The sequence below is a fragment of the Typopeltis vanoorti genome, chromosome 11 (assembly GCF_054136105.1).
Source record: "Typopeltis vanoorti isolate ZY-2024b chromosome 11, IOZ_Tvanoo_1.0, whole genome shotgun sequence".
NCBI lineage: Eukaryota > Metazoa > Arthropoda > Arachnida > Uropygi > Thelyphonidae > Typopeltis > Typopeltis vanoorti.
The window spans coordinates 52,394,225-52,418,323 of record NC_143559.1 but is presented as its reverse complement, the minus strand read 5'-3'; the positions used below and the strand labels follow the sequence as shown (position 1 = coordinate 52,418,323).

Below are 24,099 nucleotides of genomic sequence, written 5' to 3'. Positions count from 1 at the left end.
GAAATTGGAGATATCTTTCCATTACATAGCGATGACACAAAAATCTCAATCAAGCTTATGTAATTTCAATGTGCAAGAAATGAAAACTCATTTAAATTGTTATTATTATTATTACGTGACACCTCCAAGGAGCCTAAAGACTCATTGAGGGAGGGCACCTACTCTACAGAGCTACCATAGCTCAGTCGGTATAGATGAAGCCCTTTGGTCGGAATGACATGGGTTCGATTCCCGTCAGTGATGTGAGTTTATATGGTCTCTTTTGATGAAAGGTGAGTTAGCCAGTCTCATACAGAAGTAGGGGGGGGGGGTTCCACCTGGAAACTCAAGTTTTTTGTGAGTCTCAAACCCCCTAGAACAGGTAAACTGCCCCATGAACACACACGAATTACAGTTAGGAATACACAGACCCAGCTATAGGCCTGATTCATCAGCTATGCCAGTCCCGAGCCAAGATAAAATTTTGGGGGATTCAAATGATGCCATACTTCCCCGTAAAAGGGGCCTCGCGGCTACTGTATTATCATACGAATACTACTACCTATTCTACAAGTCTCCGTCTCCACCAACTATAGCAAACCGCATCATCTACACCAATGCCATCTACTGCCCACACCTAGTATTTTCACAGACAATCATAAACATCCATGCCCACGGTGGTATTCAAACCCACAGCCTTTTGACTGGAGAGCAGATATTCTAACCACTTGGCCAACCAGGCCGCAAATTATACAATATTATATATATTAAAATTATACAAAGTTATAAATTTTTAAAGAAGTTTAATTGATGAAGAAAGTAAACAATGGAAAGGCCGTCTTGTTCAAATATGTGTAATAATTCAAACAATAGCATCCCTGAATTGATTGTTTAGAGAACCATCAAAGTTGTATGAATAATTAAAATTTAAAAATAAAATGTTGCATTGCCTAGTTTTTTTAATTTTTTTTTTTTTTAAATATGAGGCTTTCAAACAGAAAAGGTTTTTTGTTGTGAACCTGCATTACATTTAATTTCTTTTTTTTTTTTTTTTGTATTTTTATTTAGTTATTTATTTATTTTTACCTAGTCAGGAAATAGCCTCCATAGCTTAGTCGGTATAAACAAACCATTTGGTTGGAAAGACTCAGGTTCAAATCTCATTTATGATTAGAGAAGCCTTTATTAAAGTGTTCTTGTTGAAATTGCTGGTCAGCCATTCCCACAGGGTATGTTTTTTTTTTTGTTTTTTTTTTCTCCCAAAAACTCCAGTTTTTCCATCCCTCAAAACAAGCAAATCTCTCTGTGAATTCACAGGATTTACAGACATAGGATACTAACTGTGAGATGGAAGCGATTAGAGCCTTACCATATTATCTTTCTACTGCACATTATCTTAGATAGAAATTCATAACTGTCAACCTTGTGAATGGAGATGACATGTGACAGGACCGACGGACAGTCAGAAAACCCTGCTCTAGAAACCAGACATAGAACTTTTTCAAGACTCCACTTCAGGACTCCAGACAAGCCTGGCAATGTTTGATAATATTTTCAAATCTCACTCTTGAAAAAATGAAAAAAAATGATACTAACATTAATATCACAAAAAAATTAAATGTCAAATAGTAAATAAATTATAAGAAGCAAAATATCTTTCAATAGCACTAAACTTTATTCCTGTACATAATCTTCGCACCACTGAAGATGACACAGCATGCTGGTTCAGGTAATGTGGACTTGCATATTGCGATCTCACCATGAAAACCAATCTCATGAGCTTCAGTTCTGAATGATTTTGTGCAGATTCATGTTCCAGTCAGGAGCCCAGAACTCCACATTCAACATGTCAGGTGATAAATGGCAGCTTTTACGTATTATTCTTCGTATCACCCTATGGTCACATTCTGTGAGTGGTGTGGGTCGTCCACTGCAGGCCAGAGTTGTACTAAATTTCCTATGCTTCCATCTCAGTATAGTATTACTGGCTGTTGACCTCAGATTGCCCAATTTGCCAACAATTTGTCAAATAGATAGGCCTCCAACATGGCATCCTATCACAACACCTCTTTCAAATTCTTTCAGTTCCCTTTTTACAGCCATTTCATCCAGATACAGTTACACTGACTTGGGAGCATCACATTCCTTCAATTTATTCTGGCTACAAATACATGACTTGTTACCTGGCATGATGAACCTTGTCAATGGAAGTGTCTGCTGACCTTTCACAGGGTGTCTGCAGATACCCTGTGAGCATCTCTTACCATAGTGCTTAATCTCAACTATGAAATTTGGAGGTGAAAGTGTGATGTATGGTCCTGTTTTTCCTGGTTTGGCCTTTGACCTCTGTTTGTTGTGCCTTGAACATTGAACTCCAAGAAGTATCTGAACATTATGGACAATGCACTGTTTCCTATGGAACTGACTGTTGTCTCTTTCAGCAAGACAATACACCATGTCATAAGGCTGCTGCTAGAACTGTGTGGTTTGTGGTTGTGAACATCACCACACTTGACTGGCCTCTCGAGCCCCTAATCTCAACCCAGTTGAACAACTGTAAGATGAACTGGAGCATCAGGTGAGGTCAAGGAACTTCCATTCCACAACAGTCAAGGACCTCATTACATGCCTATAGGAAGAATTGTCCAAAATTCCCATTAATCACTATCTTACTCTTGTGGAAAGTATGCCCCATAGGATTGCTACAGTCATCGCAGTAATTATTTGTATATGGTTCATCTGCTCGTATGGCTTTCTCTTCACAAACATGAAACTAACCTTAAAACATATAAAGGTAAACAGCACGAATTTTGATATATTTATACTTTACAAGAAGTGATAAAAATGATAACCAGAAACATCTTACAAATATTACAAATGAAAAAAGAAGAATTTCAGGTCAATTTATAAATAGAGGATATAAGCCATTTCAATACAAAATGATAAGAACAGTAATAGAAAATAACAACAGTATAAAGAAAACAAGAAAACTTCTTGATAATGCAGGTAATCTTTATATGATAGATGTAAAAGATGGAAATGGAATTCTACAAACAGAATCAACATGTTGGAGGTTATAGCTAAATTTTATCAAGAATTATATGCAAATAAAGGGGAAAATAATAGAGAAAAGGAGACTGAAAACTATAATGAATGTACAGTCAAAGAGGATGAAGTAAAACATTCACTTACAAAAATGAAAAATGGAAAAGCACCTGGACTTGATAGAATACTAATAGAAAAAATGGAGGAGATCTCTTGCACATAAAACTAACAAAGTTGGAATACTAGAAAAATCATCTTCCTGTATAAGAAATTTGATAAAACTGAAATAAGAAATTATAGATGTATATCGCTTCTACCAGTCCTTCATAAGCTGTTTGCAAAAATTATAGATGGGAGAAGAAAAAAATATATTAAATTTTCATCATTCAAAAGAACAGGCAGGTTTTACAACATCCTTCTAAACTTGAGATCATTTATAAACCTTAAATCAAGTAATGGAAAAAACAAAAGAATATAATACACCAGGTTCTTTAGCTTTCATAGATTACGAAAAAGCCTTTGACTCAATAGACCTGCCCAAAATGCTTGAAGCTTTAAAATATATAGGAATAGATGATATTTATATTAAAATATTAACTCAAGACAATAAAAAAAAGCAGATGAAAGAAGAATTGAATCATCTGAAATGAAATTTCTGTGCAGAACTGAAGGAGTCAAATAATGGACAAAATGAAAAGCAGCAAAATCAGAAATAAACTTGGAATTACAACTAATGTAATCCTAAATGAAACAGTTATTGCTATAGAGAAAAATGGAAAGAACACATACTGAGAATGAATAGAAGCAGACTACCTCAACTAATTCTAAATTACCACGCAAAAGGTACCTGATGCAGAGGAAGACCCTTAAAAACATGGATTTGAGTCTGAAACAGGCCATTTGGTCTATAAGCTTGGAAAAGAAAAAGAATATTAATTCATACATATGAGGGAGGTTTATCAGTAATAAATTTAAATTGAAAGAGAAATAGAAATAAAAAGAGGAGTCATACAGGAAGACTCCATCTCACCAAAATTATCAAAATTATTTGCTACAATCCTTGAATATGCTATGAGAAAATTGAAATGGGAGAAAAGAGGACTAAATATTGATGGAGATTTATTTAAGCAGTCTATGATTCACTAATGATATCATTCTAATAGCAAGTTCACCCAAAGAACTAAAACACATGATTATTTCATTAAATGAAGTCTGGATATAGGCCTACAAATAAATACAGATAAATTAAAAATAATGTGTAGTGGAAATACTTTAGAACAAGGTTTCCCAAACTTTTTTTCCTTGGCCCGGTTATTTTAATACTTCATCTTTGTGACCCACCAAAATTTTTTAGCCAATAGATAAAATAAAACAGATTTGAATGTTCATAGAGTTTTCATTTATCGTTATTATAATAAAGAAGCATTTACTCTTACAAAAATATAAAGAAATTAAACTAAAGCCAAGTAATTTATTAATGAGAAGTGATGCTGTTGTTTGTTAACTAGAAACTTCAGATTTTGAGGAAAAAATGATAACTTTATTCTTAAATCCAGTTTGACTTCCAATTGGTTTCTATATTTATTTTTTAGAAAAGCCAGTGTCGAAAAGCCTGTTTCACACTTATAAGTTGTGACAGCATTAGAAATTTATTGCTTTTTCTGCTAAAACTGAAAACTCCTGATGGCAAGACAGCCAAAAGTCCATCAGTGGTATTGTGTTGAAGATGTCTTTGAGTGCCGTATCACAGGACAGTTCAATTATAGATTCAATATCTGAATCCAGCAATTCTGTCTCAGATTCTGCATTCACTGTAAAAAGGTTCCTTATCCATGCTTTGTTGCTGTTGATTTTGGGAAAATATTCCTTCAGACTTGCCTGCAGTCCTAGCATATGTTCCTTGATAACAGCTGAAATCTCATTCAGCATCGAACTCATTTTATACTCTTTTTGTAATTTTTGTAAAAGATTTGTAATTCCTTGCTTCCACATGACAGGACCACAAATCAAGTTTTTTTTGTTGCAGCTTCCACCTTCTCTTGCGCTTTAAATACAGTTGCATTGCTACCTTGTAATGTCAGATTTAAATTATTCAAAAAATCAAAAATGTCACAAAAGTAGGCAACCTTGATTAACCAATTGACATCATGAAAACTGTCTTTGAATTCAAATATTACATCCCTAGCAGTTGGGGGGGGGGGGATGTTGGTCTAAGAACATTAAAACTTCATCCTTCATTTCAATAAGTCTTCTTAAAACATTCCCTCGCGGCTCGGCATTTAGCTTTCGTGACCCAGTGCCGAGTCGGATATTTAAAAGCAATTTATCCAACTGCCTAAAAAGAAGAATCTACAACCATTGTGTACTTCCAACAATGACCTATGGTAGTGGAACTTGGATGCTGACTAAAAAACACCTAGAGAAACTGAAAAACATAAAGAAACATGAAAAAAAAAGAGTCATTTTGGGAATAACCCTGTTAGATAAAAAGAATAATACTTGGATAAGGAAGCAAACAAAGGTAATGAGCATTGCCTTAGTAATAAAAAGACAACAAATGGTGCTGGTCAGAACACGATGAGTATGTCTGACATGACATATGGATGAATAAAGAGAAAACAACAGATGGACATTAAGAACTGGATATTGGAAACTAGGAAGACCAGTGGTAAGATGGGATGATGAGATAACAATATATTATGGACATTAATGGTGGAGAGATGCACAGGACTGGCTAAAATCAAAGAAGCATGGAGAGGCATTCGTCCATTTTTGGACTGATGATGTTTTGTTGATGATGATGATGATAGTTGTCAAGAAAGTATATTCCTATTTTAATCCTTACATAAGCGTAAGCAAACAAAGATTGCACCTGAAGTATCTTCACAACTGGTCAACTTGTATATGGAGGCTGTTGACTTCATATCCATTGCCTTAATTTTCCATAATGCAAAGCACACTTCCTTTTAAATGTGTATATTGCTATATATACGTGTATAATGTGGTGTTCCCCACACCACATGCTGCCTAAGACAGTTGTTCCTCAAGAAATCCTAATATTCAGTTCTCTTATTTCTGCATGCTGTCTCCTCTGATCATTTTATATCACTATAGTTGAAGTCCCTCCATAACAATCACTCACTTTGCACTTGCCAAATAATTTGGCTAAACATTTCCTGCTCATTACCATCCATATTCCTTGGTCTATAGCAGCATTTCACTAAATATCTTGTCTTATAAACATCTATCTCACACCATATACTCTCAAAGCCATTAGTGTCATTTCCATTGAGATTCACCACCCTGAGAGTGCATGTTCATCTCTTCACACGAATAGCACTCCACTACGACATTTATCTTTCCTATCCTGCTGAAATATTCTATACCCTTCGATTTCTATCACTGTTAGAACATCCTCCTCAGTTAACCAAGTTTCACTGATACCGACAGCCCTTGGAGAGAGAGAGATTGAGTCAATGAATTACACAAAATTCATTCCCTTTATTCCTAATGTTCCTAGCATTTGTATACAGAAAAACCAGTGTATTGCCAGTATTCTTATAACCATTATTACTTCCCTCATAATCCACCTGACTCTGTAATATAGTGTACACCTCTTGATTTCTCAAGTCACTATCCCCACATCCCTGCAACATTCCACCTGTGCAATTTCAGTTTCCTTGTCCTGACACACCCACTTGCCCAGAAAACAGCAGTGTCTCCAAATGCCCATGCCTGTCTTTATTTAAATGCAATCCATCCCTTCATACAGTTCTTTTCTATCCTCAAACACATTCCATGCATCCACATATTCCAGAACTCTTTTCCTTCACATTCTCACTGTCATCACTGCTCTTCTCCTCCACTCTGTATTATCATACCAGGCAACGTACTCACTATCTTTCCTTGGACACATTTATGCTGCAATATGTCCAACATCAACACCTCAAATCTTGTGCTAATGATTCACGCTACCTCTCAGGTCATTTGTCCCAATTGACCTGATTATCTTCATTATGATACTATTATCTTCACTCTTTCACTCCCTCTTCACTGCCAATGCCACACTCTCTATTGTTCCATCAGGCAAGCACTCCTCTGGCACTCTACTCTGCACACCCCAAATCTCCATACATGACACTCCAAATAAATTCATTCATTCTTCTCTCACTGGCATCATTATGGCTTTTTGTTCATTACAGCTATGGTTTTGTTATTTCCATGCTCATTACAATAAAGTTCAGCCGTATTTTAGAAATAGAAATACAATCTATTTTAGAAATTCAATCTATACACTTCCTTCAAATCAGCTTGGAAACTGTCTTCCTCCTTACTATCTACAAAGGATACATTACCACCTCTTTTCTTACCAGGTGTCTATCAGGTACCCATAATAGATTGAACTTACAACAGTACGAAACTGTCAGTTCAATGTTGCAAAGTATAAGGTTTTGAAATTTGGACCCTGACCATATCATCTTTGCTATTTTGGACAGACTAGCCATTCTGCCTTGATTAGATTCCAAGAATATCAAGATATATTACATTTTTGGAATCCAACAGGTGTGGCCTTGTTTCTCATGCTATTGATTCCAGGCATGGTGTTCTTTGGAAACCAGACAAAACCTCTTTATTCTGGTAAGTTCAAATTGGACATGTGAACTGGTCTGGGTAGTGACCCTTCCCATAATTCATAGTATTTACCTGTCCACAAGGTTGCATTGCATTATTTGATACTAATGCAATTGATATGAAATCACTAGCCTCTATATATAAGTAGCTGAGTTGTGAAGCAACTTCACACTAACTTTGTTTGCTTATGTTAGCAGTGTAACACTGGATGAAATATATTAGTTTTTGAATAAAATTCTATATATTTTTTTACATGTGTAAACCGTGAAAATTTTTAAATATGTCTTCTCCACATATTCCATTAAAACTATTTATTATTTTTATTACTTCTAAATATATTTAATTCATTAGTTTATTGAGATGTAAGTTTTTAATAATTAGGATAAGAGAAGATCATAAATCTGAAAGGCAAAAATTCTGGAAACATTTAAATGATAGTGTTAATCCTTATTCCTGGAGTATTAATTTTGCTGCCTCACCAAAAAATATCCTATGGTAAGTTCAGCTGTGAATGAATTCACTATTTGTATTATTCCTTATTCTTATTAAAGTTCAGGGTGTCTGCTATCATTAAATATTAATTTATGTTGTCATTTATACATTAAGATATGTTTAGAGGAAGACCATTCTCTGCCAGGAGATTTTTGCACTCTCTTTTCATAATCATAAACCCAACTAAGTGTTTATTATTATTATTAATGTTAATGCCAGACCTCCATGAAGTCAAAAGACTCATTGCAGGAGGCAAACAGTGTTACACACAAAGCCCATCAAACTGTGATTTAAACTCATTCAATGTATCTGCATTCATCACAATGTCAGGCAACGTGTTCCACTCACCACCCACCCTGCAATGAAACAACCTACTCATTATTCGACTGCTCACACCCTTCTTATACATCTTCCAGGTATGTCACCTTGTTCTACCCATTCTCCCATTCTATGAAAAATTTCTTCCACATTTAACCTGGTAAGAACCCTTTACCAACTGAAATGTCTCAACCATATTTCCTCTCTTCCTCCTATTCACAAGGCTTTGCAAATGTCATTCCCTCAACGTGTCCTCACATCCCAAAGACCAGTTATGACATTACGAAAACCTGGGGACCAAATCTGTGCACAATAATCTATATGAATGCTGATCAAGGTCTTATACAATGGCACCAGAACCTTTTTTATTTCTGCAAGTTAAGGTCTTCATTGCCATCATCTGATGTGATGCCTTCAAAAATTGAGCAGTGTGATTGCTGAACTTCAGATAATTATACACCATTACTCCAAGGTCTCTTATCTCTCCATCTTCCTCAAAGTTGCTTACCAAATTTCAGAACCTTACACTTGGCAACATCAAACTGACATTTACATACTCTTGTGCACTCAGACAATCTATTCAAATCTTCCTCTAAGGCCACAACACCAGTTAAACCTAACTAGTATCATTTGTATACAAATCAAAATACAAATTAAATAACAATGGTCAAAAACCTGCACAGTTTGATTGCATGGGGGGGTGGCACTCATGATGGTTTTTCTTGGCCCGATTTTCTAATTTCTGTTCATACTGCACTATTTATCCTTACCAGCTCAGTCATTCTCCTGGCCTGCTCTTTATACTCATTCAACTGATTATTATCATTGTTCTTGTGCTGCCTCCAGGGACTTCATGCTTAATTCCATTATTCATTAGTTTAAACCTATCTTACTCATGGAATACATTCTCACATTGTTATGCATTTTTTGTCAATTCTCAAGCAGCATTTTTTCCTTACCACTCAACTCTTCATTCCATGCTATAGCTGCAAACCATCTCTAAAGCTTATCATAATCACCAGCCTTGTACTTCCACATATATCTTCCCCTCACAGAAGTCATATGGCTAACCACGACATATGTGATCATTTCATGATCACTTTCACCAACTGGAGGGAAGTACCAAAACCCATTCACAATAACATCCTCTGATGAAATGATAAGAAAGATAGAAAAGTTAAGACTTCCTAGATTTTACGGTCTACCTAAAATCCACAAGACAGATATTCCTCTTCGTCCTATAGTGGACTGTATTGATTCACCTACTTATCACATAGCCAAATATTTAGCGAAATTATTGAAATCACATATAGGCAAATCACACTCTTTTTTGAAAAACTCTTCAGATTTCCTAAATAAATGAAAAAATATCTCATTACAACCTACTGATCTTATGGTGAGCTTCGATGTTGAATCTCTATATATGAATGTACCTCTCAAAGAAACTTTACAATTCTTTCTTTTAGTGTTACACGGTGATCAGCATTCATTTTAAAAATTTTATGGAATTTACAACCGTGTTAAAAAAACTTTTTTTTATTATCCCGACGTTTTGATCTTCACATCAAGATCATCATCTGGAGCGTACATAAATATACAGGACAAGCTGGGTTACATCATTAACTGTAAGCTAGAGAAACAATGATTTGATCACATGTTATTCTACTGGCGTGACCTCTAGTGAAAAAAAAAATAAATAAAATAAAATAAAATAAAAAAAATTATTTCTACATCACACTAGAACATGGTATGAACGGAAATTCAAGGAAGCCTGTGAGATTATTATCAACCACCCCAATCTAAACAACAATGATGGTCTAAAAATCCCAAACATATAGAAGGTATATATTCGACCTTCCTCGCCAAGAACAACTATAAACAGGACTATAGAAAATCCAGTATTGTAAATCAAAAATAAGAATTGTAATACTAAAAATAGGACACCAATTGTTTCTGAAAGAAAACCATCTAAAAGAATGTTTATTCCTGTCATTCTAAAATAGAATTTAGCTTGATGTAAAAAAATAAAAAAAAAATAATATATATATATATATATATATATATATATGACAGAATGATCATTGACTCGGTTAACATACATAGTTTTATGAAAAAAAAATTGAATGACTAGAACCGAGATTTCGGTTCTAGTCATTCAATTTTTTTCATAAAAATATATATATATATATATATATATATATATATATATATTTTTTTTTTTTTTTTTTTAATTTATTTATTATTATTTATTTTAATTTTTTTAATTTTAATTTTTTTTTTATTTATTTACTTTTTCACCAGAGGTCACGCCAGTAGAATAACAGGTGATCAAATCATTGTTTCTCTAGCTTACAGTTAATGATGTAACTCAGCTTGTCCTGTATATTTATGTACGCTCCAGATGATGTGAAGATCGAAATGTCAGGATAATAAAAAAAATTTTTTTAACACATAAATTCCATAAAATTTTTAAAATGAAGATTTTACAATTACTTGCTGACATCTTCCCATTTCGATTGATTGATTGATTTCGTTATGCACTTTGGATATTTCTTGTGTCAAAACAAATTCTGCAACCAAATAGAAGGAATGGCCATGGGAAGTCCACTTTCACGTGCTCTAGCCAACTTTTGTTTGGAACATCTAGAAGACATCCTGTTTTCATCTATATTCCCTCAACCATCCTTTTGGGTGAGATATATAGATATCTTTTCAGTGTGGCCTCATAACAGAGATTCCTTACCTTCCTTTTTAGCCAGAATCAATTCTTTACATCCTCGTATCAAGTTTACTATGGAGATTGAAAAAGACAACAAGTTATCCTTTTTAGACATCCTCCTCATCCGTTCACCTTCAGGTATTCTAACAACAACAGTTTACGGAAAACCCACTTTCACTGGACATTATATTCTCAAACAATCTGCTCATCATCCTTATCAAAAAACAGAAATCATAAAATGTCTAATCCAATGAGCTAGAACCAATTGTTCAACTCCTCATGAATTACAGAAAGAACTTTCAACTATCAAACATCACATGAAAATGAATGGCTTCTCCGAAAAACGTACACATCTGTTCGATTCCTACAATCCAATCCAGAACAACAAAGAATCAATATGACGAGTTTCCAATTCCATATATTTCTGGTATTTCAGAACCAATTTCAAGAATTCTGAACCCATCAACAAAATAGCCACCTATTTTCTCTCTTCTAAAGATAAATGCTCAACTATGTGTCTGCCTAGTGTGTATCAAGTTCCTTGTAACTGCAATCTGTCCTACTTTGGACAAACTCTATAGGCCGCTCTATAGAAAAAAGAATTCAAGAACATCAATCATACATTCTGCACAGCAAATCCGATAAGATCTGGATTGGCACGGGACAGAAACAAGCCACAACATCCTTTGGTCCAAGACTTGCCTTCTACACAGGTGTCGCTATAAATTTGAATGCCTATTTAAAGAGTGAGCTGAGGCCATCAATGCCCTAACTTGAATCGAAAGGACCTATATACCCCCGCTCAAAAATAATTGAGACTTTTAATTCAAATAATTGAGGCTTTTAATTTATAAGTAACATTAGTCTAATGTTACTTATAAATCAAGATTGTAATTGTGAATTAATATGTATAATGTACTCATCACCTCACTCTGATGAAATTTTTCCTCTCTTTAATGCTTAGCAATGTAACATCACGTGGCTCATTCTACTTTTGAAATCAATTGTTGATATTCAACCTTGTTAAAAAACGGTTCCTATGTAACCACTGAAGATAGTCGGTTAGTTTCAGACTGAACTATTTGGCAAATATTAAAATATTCTTGTGTTAATGTGTCTATAATTCCTAATTTATTTTCCTGTTAGGATATCATCTTCATTCAGTGATGTGAATAAACTCAATCAGCAAAACAGTTTCAATACTTTTGGCATTCATAAATAAATAAAGCAGTTCACTTTTATATCTGTAAACATTCCTAACCAAGACACATGTTGGTTGTGATTTTTCCACTATAGCTGCACTTGCCCAACACCTTTGTTACCACTTACCACATATATCCTACTCACTCTCACCTATTCTACTCACATCCTGATCCACTCCATTTCAGTGCTGTCATCTCCATACATATATACATTCACTACTACTTCCAACATCCACCCTCACTATTCCATGTCTCTCTGTCCACCTGGGCTACCCCCATTTCCCTGTTTCTCTTACAATCTTGTTCTCTCTTTATCTCTCAGACTACTATTGTTTCCATTCCCAAGCACTTCAATCTCTTCCATACTGCTCTCTTATCTTTCACTTCACTTGTTACTTCTGATCTCTTGCTTGTATCACACACACACACACACACACACACACACACACACACACACACACACACACACACACACACACACACACACACTGTACTTCAATCTATCAACAGTTTCTCCATTTCACTCACTCATTCTGAAACCATTCAAATGCAGTCTGTAGTCTGTGACATCTGTATAATTCCATTCTTCCCTCAAATATTGTCCTACATCCACAGACTGTACTCTCTTCTCCTAACACAACTCTGCCAACATACCATTCAGGATTCCAGTTCTCCATCTCAACTCATCATTGTCATACCTTGGCAACACACTGACAGCCTTTCCCACTGTGCTGTTATCTTTCATTCTCCTCAATAACCTCCTGATATCAACCCTTAAATTCTGCTTAGGTCCACTTAAATCATTTGTCCTCACAATTACCACTCTCTTGCTCATCTGCTCATCATGTCCAAAGCATGATTCTCACTCGTGGATAGCAGAGCTTATGGACTCTCACATCAACCAATCCTCTAACAATGGAATCTTCTTACACTGCTATTCTCTAATCATTATCTCTTTTCCCTTTTTCTTTCATTCTATTCTTTTGCACCTTTGCCTTTGTTTTCACTAAATGTCTAATCTCACTCTGCATATTCCTCATTTCATTTTGAATAGCTCTTTCTTTAATTTTTGCATTCTTTTTTAGTTTCACTCTCTGTCACATCTGTAGTCACTACCTCATGTTCAACTGCACCTTACTTCCGTTTCCTCGTTCATACTTGCTTTCTGTCCCATATTACTTACTTACTTTTGCTTCTTCATTATGGCGATTGGAGATTATGTGATCTTTTGAAGAAGCTGGTTACAACTGACATAGACCAAAAGGTCTGTGTCGATTGTAACCTCTAAAGGAATATGACCACCAAGGTCTCCAGATCTCAGTCCCTCAGACCTTCTTGTGGGGCATGTTCAAGGGAAAGGTCACCTAGACTGAACAAGAAGCTACTGTTCAGACAGTAGCTTCTTGTTCATATAGATACCTCAGAAGGACAATGAAATGTTCTGGGACTCCCATTGTTCTTAATACATTCCACAGTTTCACATGATTCTACAGAGTCAAAAGCCTTGCTATAGTCTAGGAAACAAAGGTAGATATTCTTGTGATATTCCTGTGCTCTTTCTATTATCCATCTCACATTGGCGATTTGATCCTTGTTCCTCTGCCTTTTCAAAATTTTGCCTGTCCCTCTGCCTTTTCGAAATCCTGCCTGTTCATCTGGCATTTCTCTCTTCATGAATGGGTCCAGTCTTTTCTTAATGATCTTAAGTAAAACTTTACTTGCATGAGAAATCAATGCTATAGTTTGGTAATTTTTGCACTCTCTTGCATCACCTTTCTTCAATAAAAGTATATAAACTGATTTTTTCCATTCCCTAGGCCATGTAGTTTTGATCCAAATTCACTGACATAGAGCTATTAAAATTTTAACTGCCTCTTCTCCCAGGGCTTTGAGCAGCTCAATGGGTATTCCATCTCCTCCTGATGCTTTCTTACTGGATATCTGTTGCAGTACCCACCTCAGTTCACTCTCCAGTCGTACTGGCTCCTGTGTATAATCCTGCTCTTCAAATTTCTCAGTAATTTTGGAGTCCTTTCTGTAAAGGGCTTCTGTATACTCTTTCCATCTTTCTTTGATGTCTGCAGCTTCTGTAATATATCCTTTGTGTTTACTTTTCAATATTGTTCCCTTGGCACTAAACTTCCCTGTTAGTTCTCTGATCTTTTTGAAAAGATCTCTTGTTTTTCCTTTCTTGTTTTTGTCTTCTAAATGTCGGCATTCCTGGTTAAAGTATTTTTGCTTGTCTCTTCTGGCTTGTTGTTGAAACTCTGCATTCAACTGCCGTACTTCCTACAAATTTCCTGTGGCCTTCATTTTCCTCCTTTCCTGAGCAGTTTTGATGGCATCTTCTGACAACCATTTGGATTTTTTCTTCTTACAAACTGTTGGAATATTCTTCTTTGCAATCTCTTCCCATAGTTCATCTGGTTCTCTTTCACACAAATTGAGTGTGTTAAATCTGTTCTGTATGCTAATATTGTATTCAGCTGGTATGTTTCCAAGATCATATCTGATTGACATTTGTGTTGCTTTCGGTTTCCGTAGTTTCGCATGTATCATAGTCACTAATAACTCATGGTCTGTTCCACAGTCTGCACCTGGAAAAGTCTTGACAGATTGAATTGCACTTCTCCATTTCTTTCTCCAAGTATATAGTCAATTTGATTTCTGTGTTGTCCATCAGGTGATACCATGTGTACAATCTTCTTTTGTGCTGTTTAAAGCAGGTGTTAGCAATAAATAAAGAATTCTCTGCACATATTCCAATAAGGTATGTTTTGTCAACATACCTTATTGGAATGCAAAAGTCTCTCCCACTTTTGCATTCCAATCTCCAATAAGTAGTCTTAAATCTCACTTTGGTGCTGCATCTATCACTTCTTGTAACTTGCCATAAAATTCTTCAATGTCTTCTTCTGATGCCTCTGTAGTAGGTGCATAAACCTGGATGTCTACTCACTCTGATTGAAATGATTCTGTCACTCACTGGATTATAATGTAATATATATCTAGCCATCTTTTTTTCCTGGGTAAGAAAGATACTCTATTTTTTCGACTTATCTCATGTCCTGAGTAATACACCATATAGTCCCCTGACTGAAAACGGCCCATTCCTGTCCATCTAAGTTCACTTATTCCCAATATATCCAGCTTCTTGCGCTCCATTTCCATCTTTATTATTTCCAGCTTACCTTGGTTCATACTTCTAACATTCCAAGTTCCAATCCTGTGGTTTTTTTTGAAACAGGGACCGTCCCTTTTCCAACCAGCAACATCCTTGACCGAGCTTCCTTCCGGGTTTGACCTAGACACGTCATAAAAACTAGTTCTAATTGTGGATGCCTTCAGGCCCAGGGGTCTTACCATCTATCACCATATCGTACTTTCTCATTTTTGGCATGTTCATGGAATGTTCTTGGCAAGGTACAGAGGTGGTTTGCCATTGCCTTCCTCTGGAATATTTTTTGACTTTCCGGTCTAGATCCGCACTGTTCTGTGAAAACAGTGGCATCTCTGGAAGGATGTGACTCTTCACCAAGCAGTGCGGTCGTGTTAATACATCGCAATACATCTCTGTAATAGAGATGTATTACGCATATCTTTACCTGGAATAATTCCCTGTAAAGAAAATTATCCCTTACCCCTGCCAAAAGGTGTACCACCTTCTTATTAAATTACTCTGGATTTAGATAAAGATGTTGAAAGTTTTTTTTTCCACTTGGTTAGACTATAATAAATTTAGTTTAATCCTTTATCCAAGTGTAAGAAAACAAAGTTTGTGCCTGAAGTATCTTCAGGACTGAGGAGGCTAAGTGGAAAATAAACTTCCAACATCTTTTTCTAAATCCAGAGTAATTTAATAATAAGGTAGTGCACCTTTTGGCAACTCGCATAAGTAAATATGACCTCTCCACTGCTTCTGTCTTAATATAACCCTTCTGGGTCTGGCTCCCACTGACGAGACCTCAGTAAAGTTCGAAACTGGTCTGGGTAGTGGCCCTTCCCTTAATGCATAGCATGATACATGTTCGCAAGGAGATGTGCTTTGCATTATGAGAGATACTAAGACAAGGAGTGATGAGAGCTTGGTCCACCTTTACTACGAGTTGCCTCAGTCCTGAAGATACTTTCGGCGCAAACTCTGTTTGCTTACACTTGAATAAAGGATTAAACTAAATTTATTATAGTCTAACCAAGTGGAAAATAAACTTCCATCATCTTTCTCTAAATCCAGAGTAATTTAATAAGAAGGTGGTACACCTTTTGGCAACATGGGTAAGTAAATATTACCTCTCCACTGCTTCTGTCTTAGTATAACCCTTCTGGGTCTGGCTCCCACTGACGAGACCTCAATAAAGGTTGAAACTGGTCTTCCCTTAATGCGTAGCATTATACATGTCCACAAGGAGATGTGCTTTGCATTATGGGAGATACTAAGACAAGGAGTGATGAGGGCTTTGTCCACCTTTACTACGTGTTTCCTCAGTCCTGAAGATACTTCAGGTGCAAACTTTGTTGATACGTTTATAAAGGATTAAACTAAATTTATTATAATCTAACCAAGTAGAAAATACTTCCAACCGGTACCACCCTCTTTGGGAACCTATGATCTAATGGAACTGTCTTACATCTTTTACTGTCTTGGAACCTTGCCAGAGCCAAGACTTAGATTAAACAATAGTCCAAGATACTGCCCATTCTCTTACATCCAGTCCCACTCCTCTATTCCTATTGATATTTTTCAATGCGATGAGATGATGAACACCTCCTGTTCATTTGCTTCAATTCTGACATCAGTCACTATCACAGCAGCAACTTCACATCAGAATCTCCACCTGGGTGATGATATGCCTTTGTAAAGGGATCACTCATCAACTCAACTAGTCATGCTTCCTTCTACTGACTATATAGTGAAAAATCTCTTTTGAATTTCCTTTGGCTTGCTTAGCTAATTTTCTCACATATTCTGATTTGACATTTCTTACCAAACCAGTCACTTTTCTTGCTTGCACTTTGTTTTGCTCATGCACATGCTAATCACCTTTTCTTTATGTTACATCCACAATAATTTTTTTTTTTTTTTTAAACTTCTGCTTTATATCTCTACTTATCCACTTAACTCCCACTTGCAATCTGATGCTGCTCCTCTGAAACTATCCTTGACCACTTCCCATGCACTACTGACATTGTTTCCTTATAGCCTCTTAAATAATGGTCCTTCTCCAAGGTTCCTCCTAAGTCTGTCATAATCACTAGTTTTATATTTCAACAGGAAATATTATTATTATTTCGGGCTACTCCAGGGATTTCTTAGACTCATCGAGGGAGGCCCTAAACATCATGTCCACACAACTATTCAACATTCTCACAGTATCTATCATACCTTGCCTTGAACTTGCTCACTGTCATAGCACCCACAACAGACTCTGGCAGCTTATTCCACTCATTTACCACTCTAAAAGTAAAGAACCCAGCTCTAACACCCCTGCTAACCACACTCTTGCCCAGCTCCCATAGGTGTCCCCTAGTTCTCCCACCACCAGTCCTGATCTCAAAAATATCCTCTGAATTAATCCTATAGAATCCTTTTAGCAATTTGAATGTCTCAATCATATCTCCCCTTTTCCGCCTATCAAATAGTTTCTGCAACCCGCAAATCTTCAACCTGCTCTCATATGGTTCATTCCATAGACCCGCTATCATCTGTCACTCGCCTCTGGATCCTCTCCACCTCCTCCTCATCAAGAAGGAACTGAGGTGACCAAATCTGGGCACAGTAGTCGAGATGAGGTCTTATCAGGGCTCGGTACAGAGGTACAATAACTTGCTTGTCTCTGCTCGTCAAGGTATTTTTCAACAACCAAGTGAGTTGATTAGCTGATTTAGCTACTTTTGCAATGTGCCCCCTGAACTTCATCTCCCTATCCACCAACACTCCCAAGTCCCTAGCCTCATCAATCTCTTGGAGTACAGTTCCACCAATATACTGCTGCTAATCTTTTCACCCCAAAATGCATAACCTTACATTTTGTCACATTAAATTGACATCCATTCTCCTTAGCCCAGAACTCCACTCTATCTAAGTCATCCTGCAAGACTTTGACATCTTCTGCATTCACTATCGCCCTACCCAACTTTGCATCATCAGTGAACAAATGAACTGTTCCACTTAGATCCTTCCCTATATCGTTAATGAACAGATTAAACAGCAGTGGTCCAAGAACAGAACCCTGCGGCACACCACTAGTCACAGGCCGTCTTTCGGACTCTACTCCTGAATGAACTACTCTTTGATATCTCTCCATCAACCACCCACCTATCCATCTCACCAACCCTATATCCATTCCCATATGTTGTAGTTTACGGATTAGAATTCCATGTGGTATCCTGTCAAACGCTTTTACTAGGTGCAGCAGTATCACTGTTAACCCATTTCCCTTATCCAGTTCTGCCGTCACCTTGTTATAAAACTTGAGCAAGTTACTGAAGCATGATCTACCCTTCACAAAGCCATGCTGTCCCCTGTACAGTATCTCATTTTCATCAATCCATTCCTGTATTTTTACCTTGACTACTTTCTCCAAGACCTTGACAACGACTCCTGATATGCTGATCGGTCGGTAATTTGGTCCACCATAGTCTTGGATCCTCCTTTATGCAGTGAAACTATTTTCCCCTCATTCCATGCCTTCGGGACTAAACCAGGAAGATAGAAAACAGGAAGTGCTGAATAGATGAACAGGAAGTGCTCAGCATAGTGAAAAAACCTATTCTTGACAGAGAATTCCATGTCTTCCAACCTCCCAGAATGTCTACTTTGGGTATGCATATATCGATCAAACTTCTTGTCTCCCTCAATTGCATGCTGTTTCATGAAATTACCCTTATCAATTGTATAATTTCCACTTCCACTTTTTTCTCTCCAATCTACGTCTCCATAGTTGAAGTATTCCATACTACCTGCTTGGCATTCACTCATTGTGCTTATCTGCCAATGCATGACATCCACTTCTTCCTGTGGATCCCCTGGTCTATAGCAGTAAACAGCAATATATTTTGACTTTCTTTTAAGGTTACACTCTGATCAGAATTCATATTTATGAATTTAGGGACACAAAACACACGTGTTGAAAAGATTATTTTACTGATTAATAATAAAATAATAACTTGACGTTTCGACCCCTGTATTGAGGTCATCATCAGAAGGATACATGTGTATAAGAACCAAGCTACATGTTGTTGCGCTCTATACAGGTAAATTACATCTACGTTGTTAACTAATCTTTTTTCTTAGTCTGCCCTCTAGTGATAAAAATTTTAAAAAAAATTACCAATAAAAACTACAATAAACTCTGCTAAAGTCCTCACGTACTAGGATTCTTCTGGTATTATACAGTTCATATTGTTATATTACAATTATCTTCTGGATTTGTACAGTACAGGTTACCATTGAATGTTAAGGGGAAAAAAAAAAACACTTCACCAAGTCTTCTTTTATTGAGATTTTTCTTTGTGGTTGCTATGAAGGTGGAGATGGGTCCTCCACATTTTTGGAATGGTTAGACCAGGGGTTCTCAACCCTATGCCCACTGGCACCATGGCGACCGTCGACCAATTTGTGTGTGCCCGCCGCTGTTCAACCGTGTGCCGTATAAATCACGCAACAATTCATGGCATGCTATATGACGCATGCGTTAATGACACATGACGAGTATTAAATGCATACAGTGTAAAGTAGACGCGCATTCGAAGTTATTCATTCCAGTTCAAGAACTGGAATATCATCATATTCTCCTAATAATGAAGCACTGGCCAATGAAATGCAATGCCAAAGATCACACTAACTTACATATATATATATTTAAATTTTTATATTACTATTATTACTATTATTACGGGCAACTCCAGGGAGTCATTAGACTCATCGAGGGAGGCCCCAAATCATATTCATCACAACTATCTGACATTCATACAGTATCTATCATACCTCGCCTTAAACTCATTCACTGTCACAGCATCCACTACAGACTCAGGGAGCGCATTCCACTCATTCACTACTCTAAAAGTAAAGAACCCAGCTCTAACACCTTTACTAACCACACTTTTGCCCAGTTTCCATGGATGTCCCCTAGTCCTCCCACAACCAGCCCTGTTCTCAAAAATATCTTCTGAATTAATTTTATAGAAACCCTTCAGTAATTTGAATGTCTCAATCATATCTCCCCTCCTCCGCCTATCAACCAATTTTTGCAACCCACAAATCCTCAATCTGTTCTCATACGGTTCATTCCACAGACCTGCTATCATCTTGGTCACTCACCTCTGGATCCTCTCCACATCCTCCCCATCAAGAAGAAACCTAGATGACCAAATCTGAGCACAGTAGTCTAGATGGGGTCTTATCAAGGCTCGATAGAGAGGAACAATAACCTGCTTGTCTCTGCTTGTCAACGTATTCTTCAGCAACCAAGTGATTTGATAAGCTGTTTTGGTCACTTTTGCAATGTGTCCCCTAAATTTCAATTCCCTATCCACCAACACTCCTAAATCTCGTGCCTCATCAATTTCCTGGAGCAGGGTTCCACCAATGCAGTAAACTGCCTCCAATCTTTTCACCCCAAAATGCATAACCTTACATTTTGCCACATTAAACTGACATCCATTCTCCTTAGCCCAGACCTCCAATCTATCCAAATCATCCTGCAAAATTTTGACGTCATCTGCATTCACTATTGCCCTACCCAACTTCGCATCATCCGCAAACAAATGAACTGTTCCTCTCAGATTATTTCCTATATCATTTATGAACAAATTAAACAGCATTGGTCCAAGAACAGATCCTTGTGGCACACCACTAGTCACAGGCCGTCTTGTGGACTCTACGCCCGAGTAAACCACTCTCTGATATCTCTCCGTCAACCACCCTCCTATCCATCTCACCAACCCTATGTCCATTCCCATATGCTGCAATTTACTGATTAGAATTCCATGTGGAATCCTGTCAAAGGCCTTGGCAAGGTCCAGTAGAATCACCGTAAACCCATTACACTTATCCAGTTCAGCCGTCACTGTGTTATAATACGTGAGCAAGTTACTGAGGCATGACCTACCCTTCACAAAACCATGCTGTCCCCGATACAGTATCCCATTTTCTTCAATCCAATCTTGTATTTTCCTTTTGACTATTTTCTCTAAGACCTTTACAATGATTCCTGATATGCTAATCGGTCGGTAATTTACAACAGCAGTCTTGGAACCACCTTTATGCAGTGGAACTATTTTCCCCTCTTTCCACCCGCTCGGGACTAACCCAGACCCGAGACTCAAATTAAACAAAATGGTCAAGGGTACTGACAATTCTTTAGCTGCTTCTCGTACAACACGAGCTGGTATACCATCCAATCCCACAGATGTATTGACATTGAGGTTATGCAATAGACTACTCACCTCCACTTCATTAACCACAATTCCCGTATAATCTACTGGTTTATTCGTTTCTGCAATGTCACCACCTTGATGATATACTTTTGCAAAGTGCTCACTCAGTAACTCAACTATCTCAACTGATTCAGTTACCTCCCTACCATCGGCATTCTTTAAAATCAATCTGCCATGTGCATTTTTCCTTTTACTTGCTACATATCTAAAAAACTGTTTAGGATTCTCTTTAGCCTGCATGGCCAATGTTCTTTCGTAATCCTTTTTCACTTTTCTTACCACACTCGTCACCCTTCTGGCCTGCGCTTTATACCGTTCGTGTGCCTGCCGGTCACCCTTCTCCTTAAATTCCCTCCATAGTTGTTTCTTTTTTTGCAACTCAAGCTTAATGGTGTTATTCATCCATTTAACCCCTACTTGATTTATTATTCGGACTCTAGGTATACAGTCAGCCATTGCTTCATGCAAGCACTTCTTAACTACCTCCCATGCACTATCAACTTCTAGTCCTTGCAGTTGTACATGCCATGGCACTGAACCAATCAAACTCCTAAGCTTGTCATACTTTCCCGCCCGATAATTCCACATGTACCCTGTTTTAATTGAAAATTCTACACCTTTAGCCACCTCCCAAGTTAAGACCCTATGATCACTCTCACCGATTGGTGGCAATGTGGTCATATTTGTTACAGCCAAATCCTCAGATGTAATTACTAGGTCAAGCACTCTCTGACCCCTAGTATTTTCCATTACATGCTGTCGCAGATAGTTATCCCTTAATAACCGCATAAAATCCAGTTCCTTCCTCCCATGTGTCCTCTCCTCACTCCAATCAATGCGCCCATAGTTGAAATCTCCCATAATAATCACCCTTCTTCCACCCATTTCTTCTATTTGCTTGTGCATACTGTCACCACCATCTTTTCCATCACCTGGTCTATAGCAGCACCCAATTGTATATTTAGTTCTGCTAGCCACAATCTCACACCAAATGGCCTCAAATGTGCTCTTTTCTCTATCCTGCAATTCAACTTCTATTCTCCTTGGCTGGAGCTCATCAGCTATCATCAACAATACTCCTCCCCCCATTTTATTCTCTCTGTCATTCCTGAACACACTATACCCATCACATTCAATCCCACTAGTTATATCATCTACAGTCAGCCATGTTTCACTAATACCTATAACCTGTGGTCTGGAAGTGCCAACCATGGCCAAAAACTCTTCCTTCTTGTTCCTAATACTCCTAGTATTAGTGTACATGAATTTAAGACCCCCATTAGCCCCAACCCTACCTTGATGCCTTATATTAACTATCCCACTCTGATTTGTTGTCCTTATTTGCTCTGGCATATTATATTCATTCTTACATTCAACTGCCTCGTAAGGACTGTATCTCTACCCACCCCCCCTAACAAATCTAGTTTCCCTGAATTTGCACATCCACTACATTCAGCAACACTTTCTCAAGTCTTCTTACACCGTAACCATTCAAATGCAAGCCATCCATCTTATATAGATCCTTTCGCCCATCAAACTCACTCCACACATCCACAAATTCCACACCACTCGTCATACATAACCCACGCATAAAGTCATTTGCAATTATAGCCCTCCTTTTAAACATTTCACTGTCATACCGTGGCAAAAGACTAATCATTCTAACTCTCTCACTCTTTTCTTTTGCTACCTCAAACAATTCATTCAGGTCTTCTATCATTTCCATTTTATCTCCTTTCAAATCATTCGTACCTGCCACAACAATCATTTCTTTCACCCTTTCCTTTTGCTCTCTAATAGACGCAGTTACGTCCTTTATGGTCGCACCAGGTTGGTACGATTTTGTCAAATCCTCTACTAACACACCTCGTACTAACGAGTCTCCATACAGCACTCTATCCTTCATTTTGTTCATGTTCACATTCATACGTCTATTTTTCCTGTCATACCTTTTATTATTGGTTGGTTCATTCAGTCTACTTTTGTTCATGCACTCTAGCTGCTGTTTTGCTCTTTCTATCGCACTATTCAACAACGCGATCTCACTCAATGTATCTATCTCATCTTTTTTGTTCTCTGAGAAACCATTTATACTATCATTCACACTCTCACAATTTTCATGTACAACTTTGCCGTTTCTTGTCATATCCCTATTTCCTTCATTTTGAAGGTTGACAAAATTATCACACTCACGATCCGAAATACGCTTCAATTCCGCATTCTCCCTACATTTTCTACACACATTCAATCCTTTATCATCATCTAACCACACTC

The 24,099-nt window shown here is 37.2% G+C and overlaps 1 protein-coding gene across 1 annotated transcript in view; it reads left to right on the top strand.

Moving 5' to 3' along the window:
* Nucleotides 1-24,099, top strand: part of LOC150101579 (mechanosensitive cation channel TMEM63B-like) — a 226,952-nt gene that overhangs the window by 100,411 nt on the left and 102,442 nt on the right. The window contains exon 3 of the mRNA XM_090400846.1: nt 8,038-8,151. Coding sequence (XP_090256972.1) covers nt 8,038-8,151 — 114 coding nt within the window. The remainder of the gene's footprint in view (nt 1-8,037; nt 8,152-24,099) is intronic.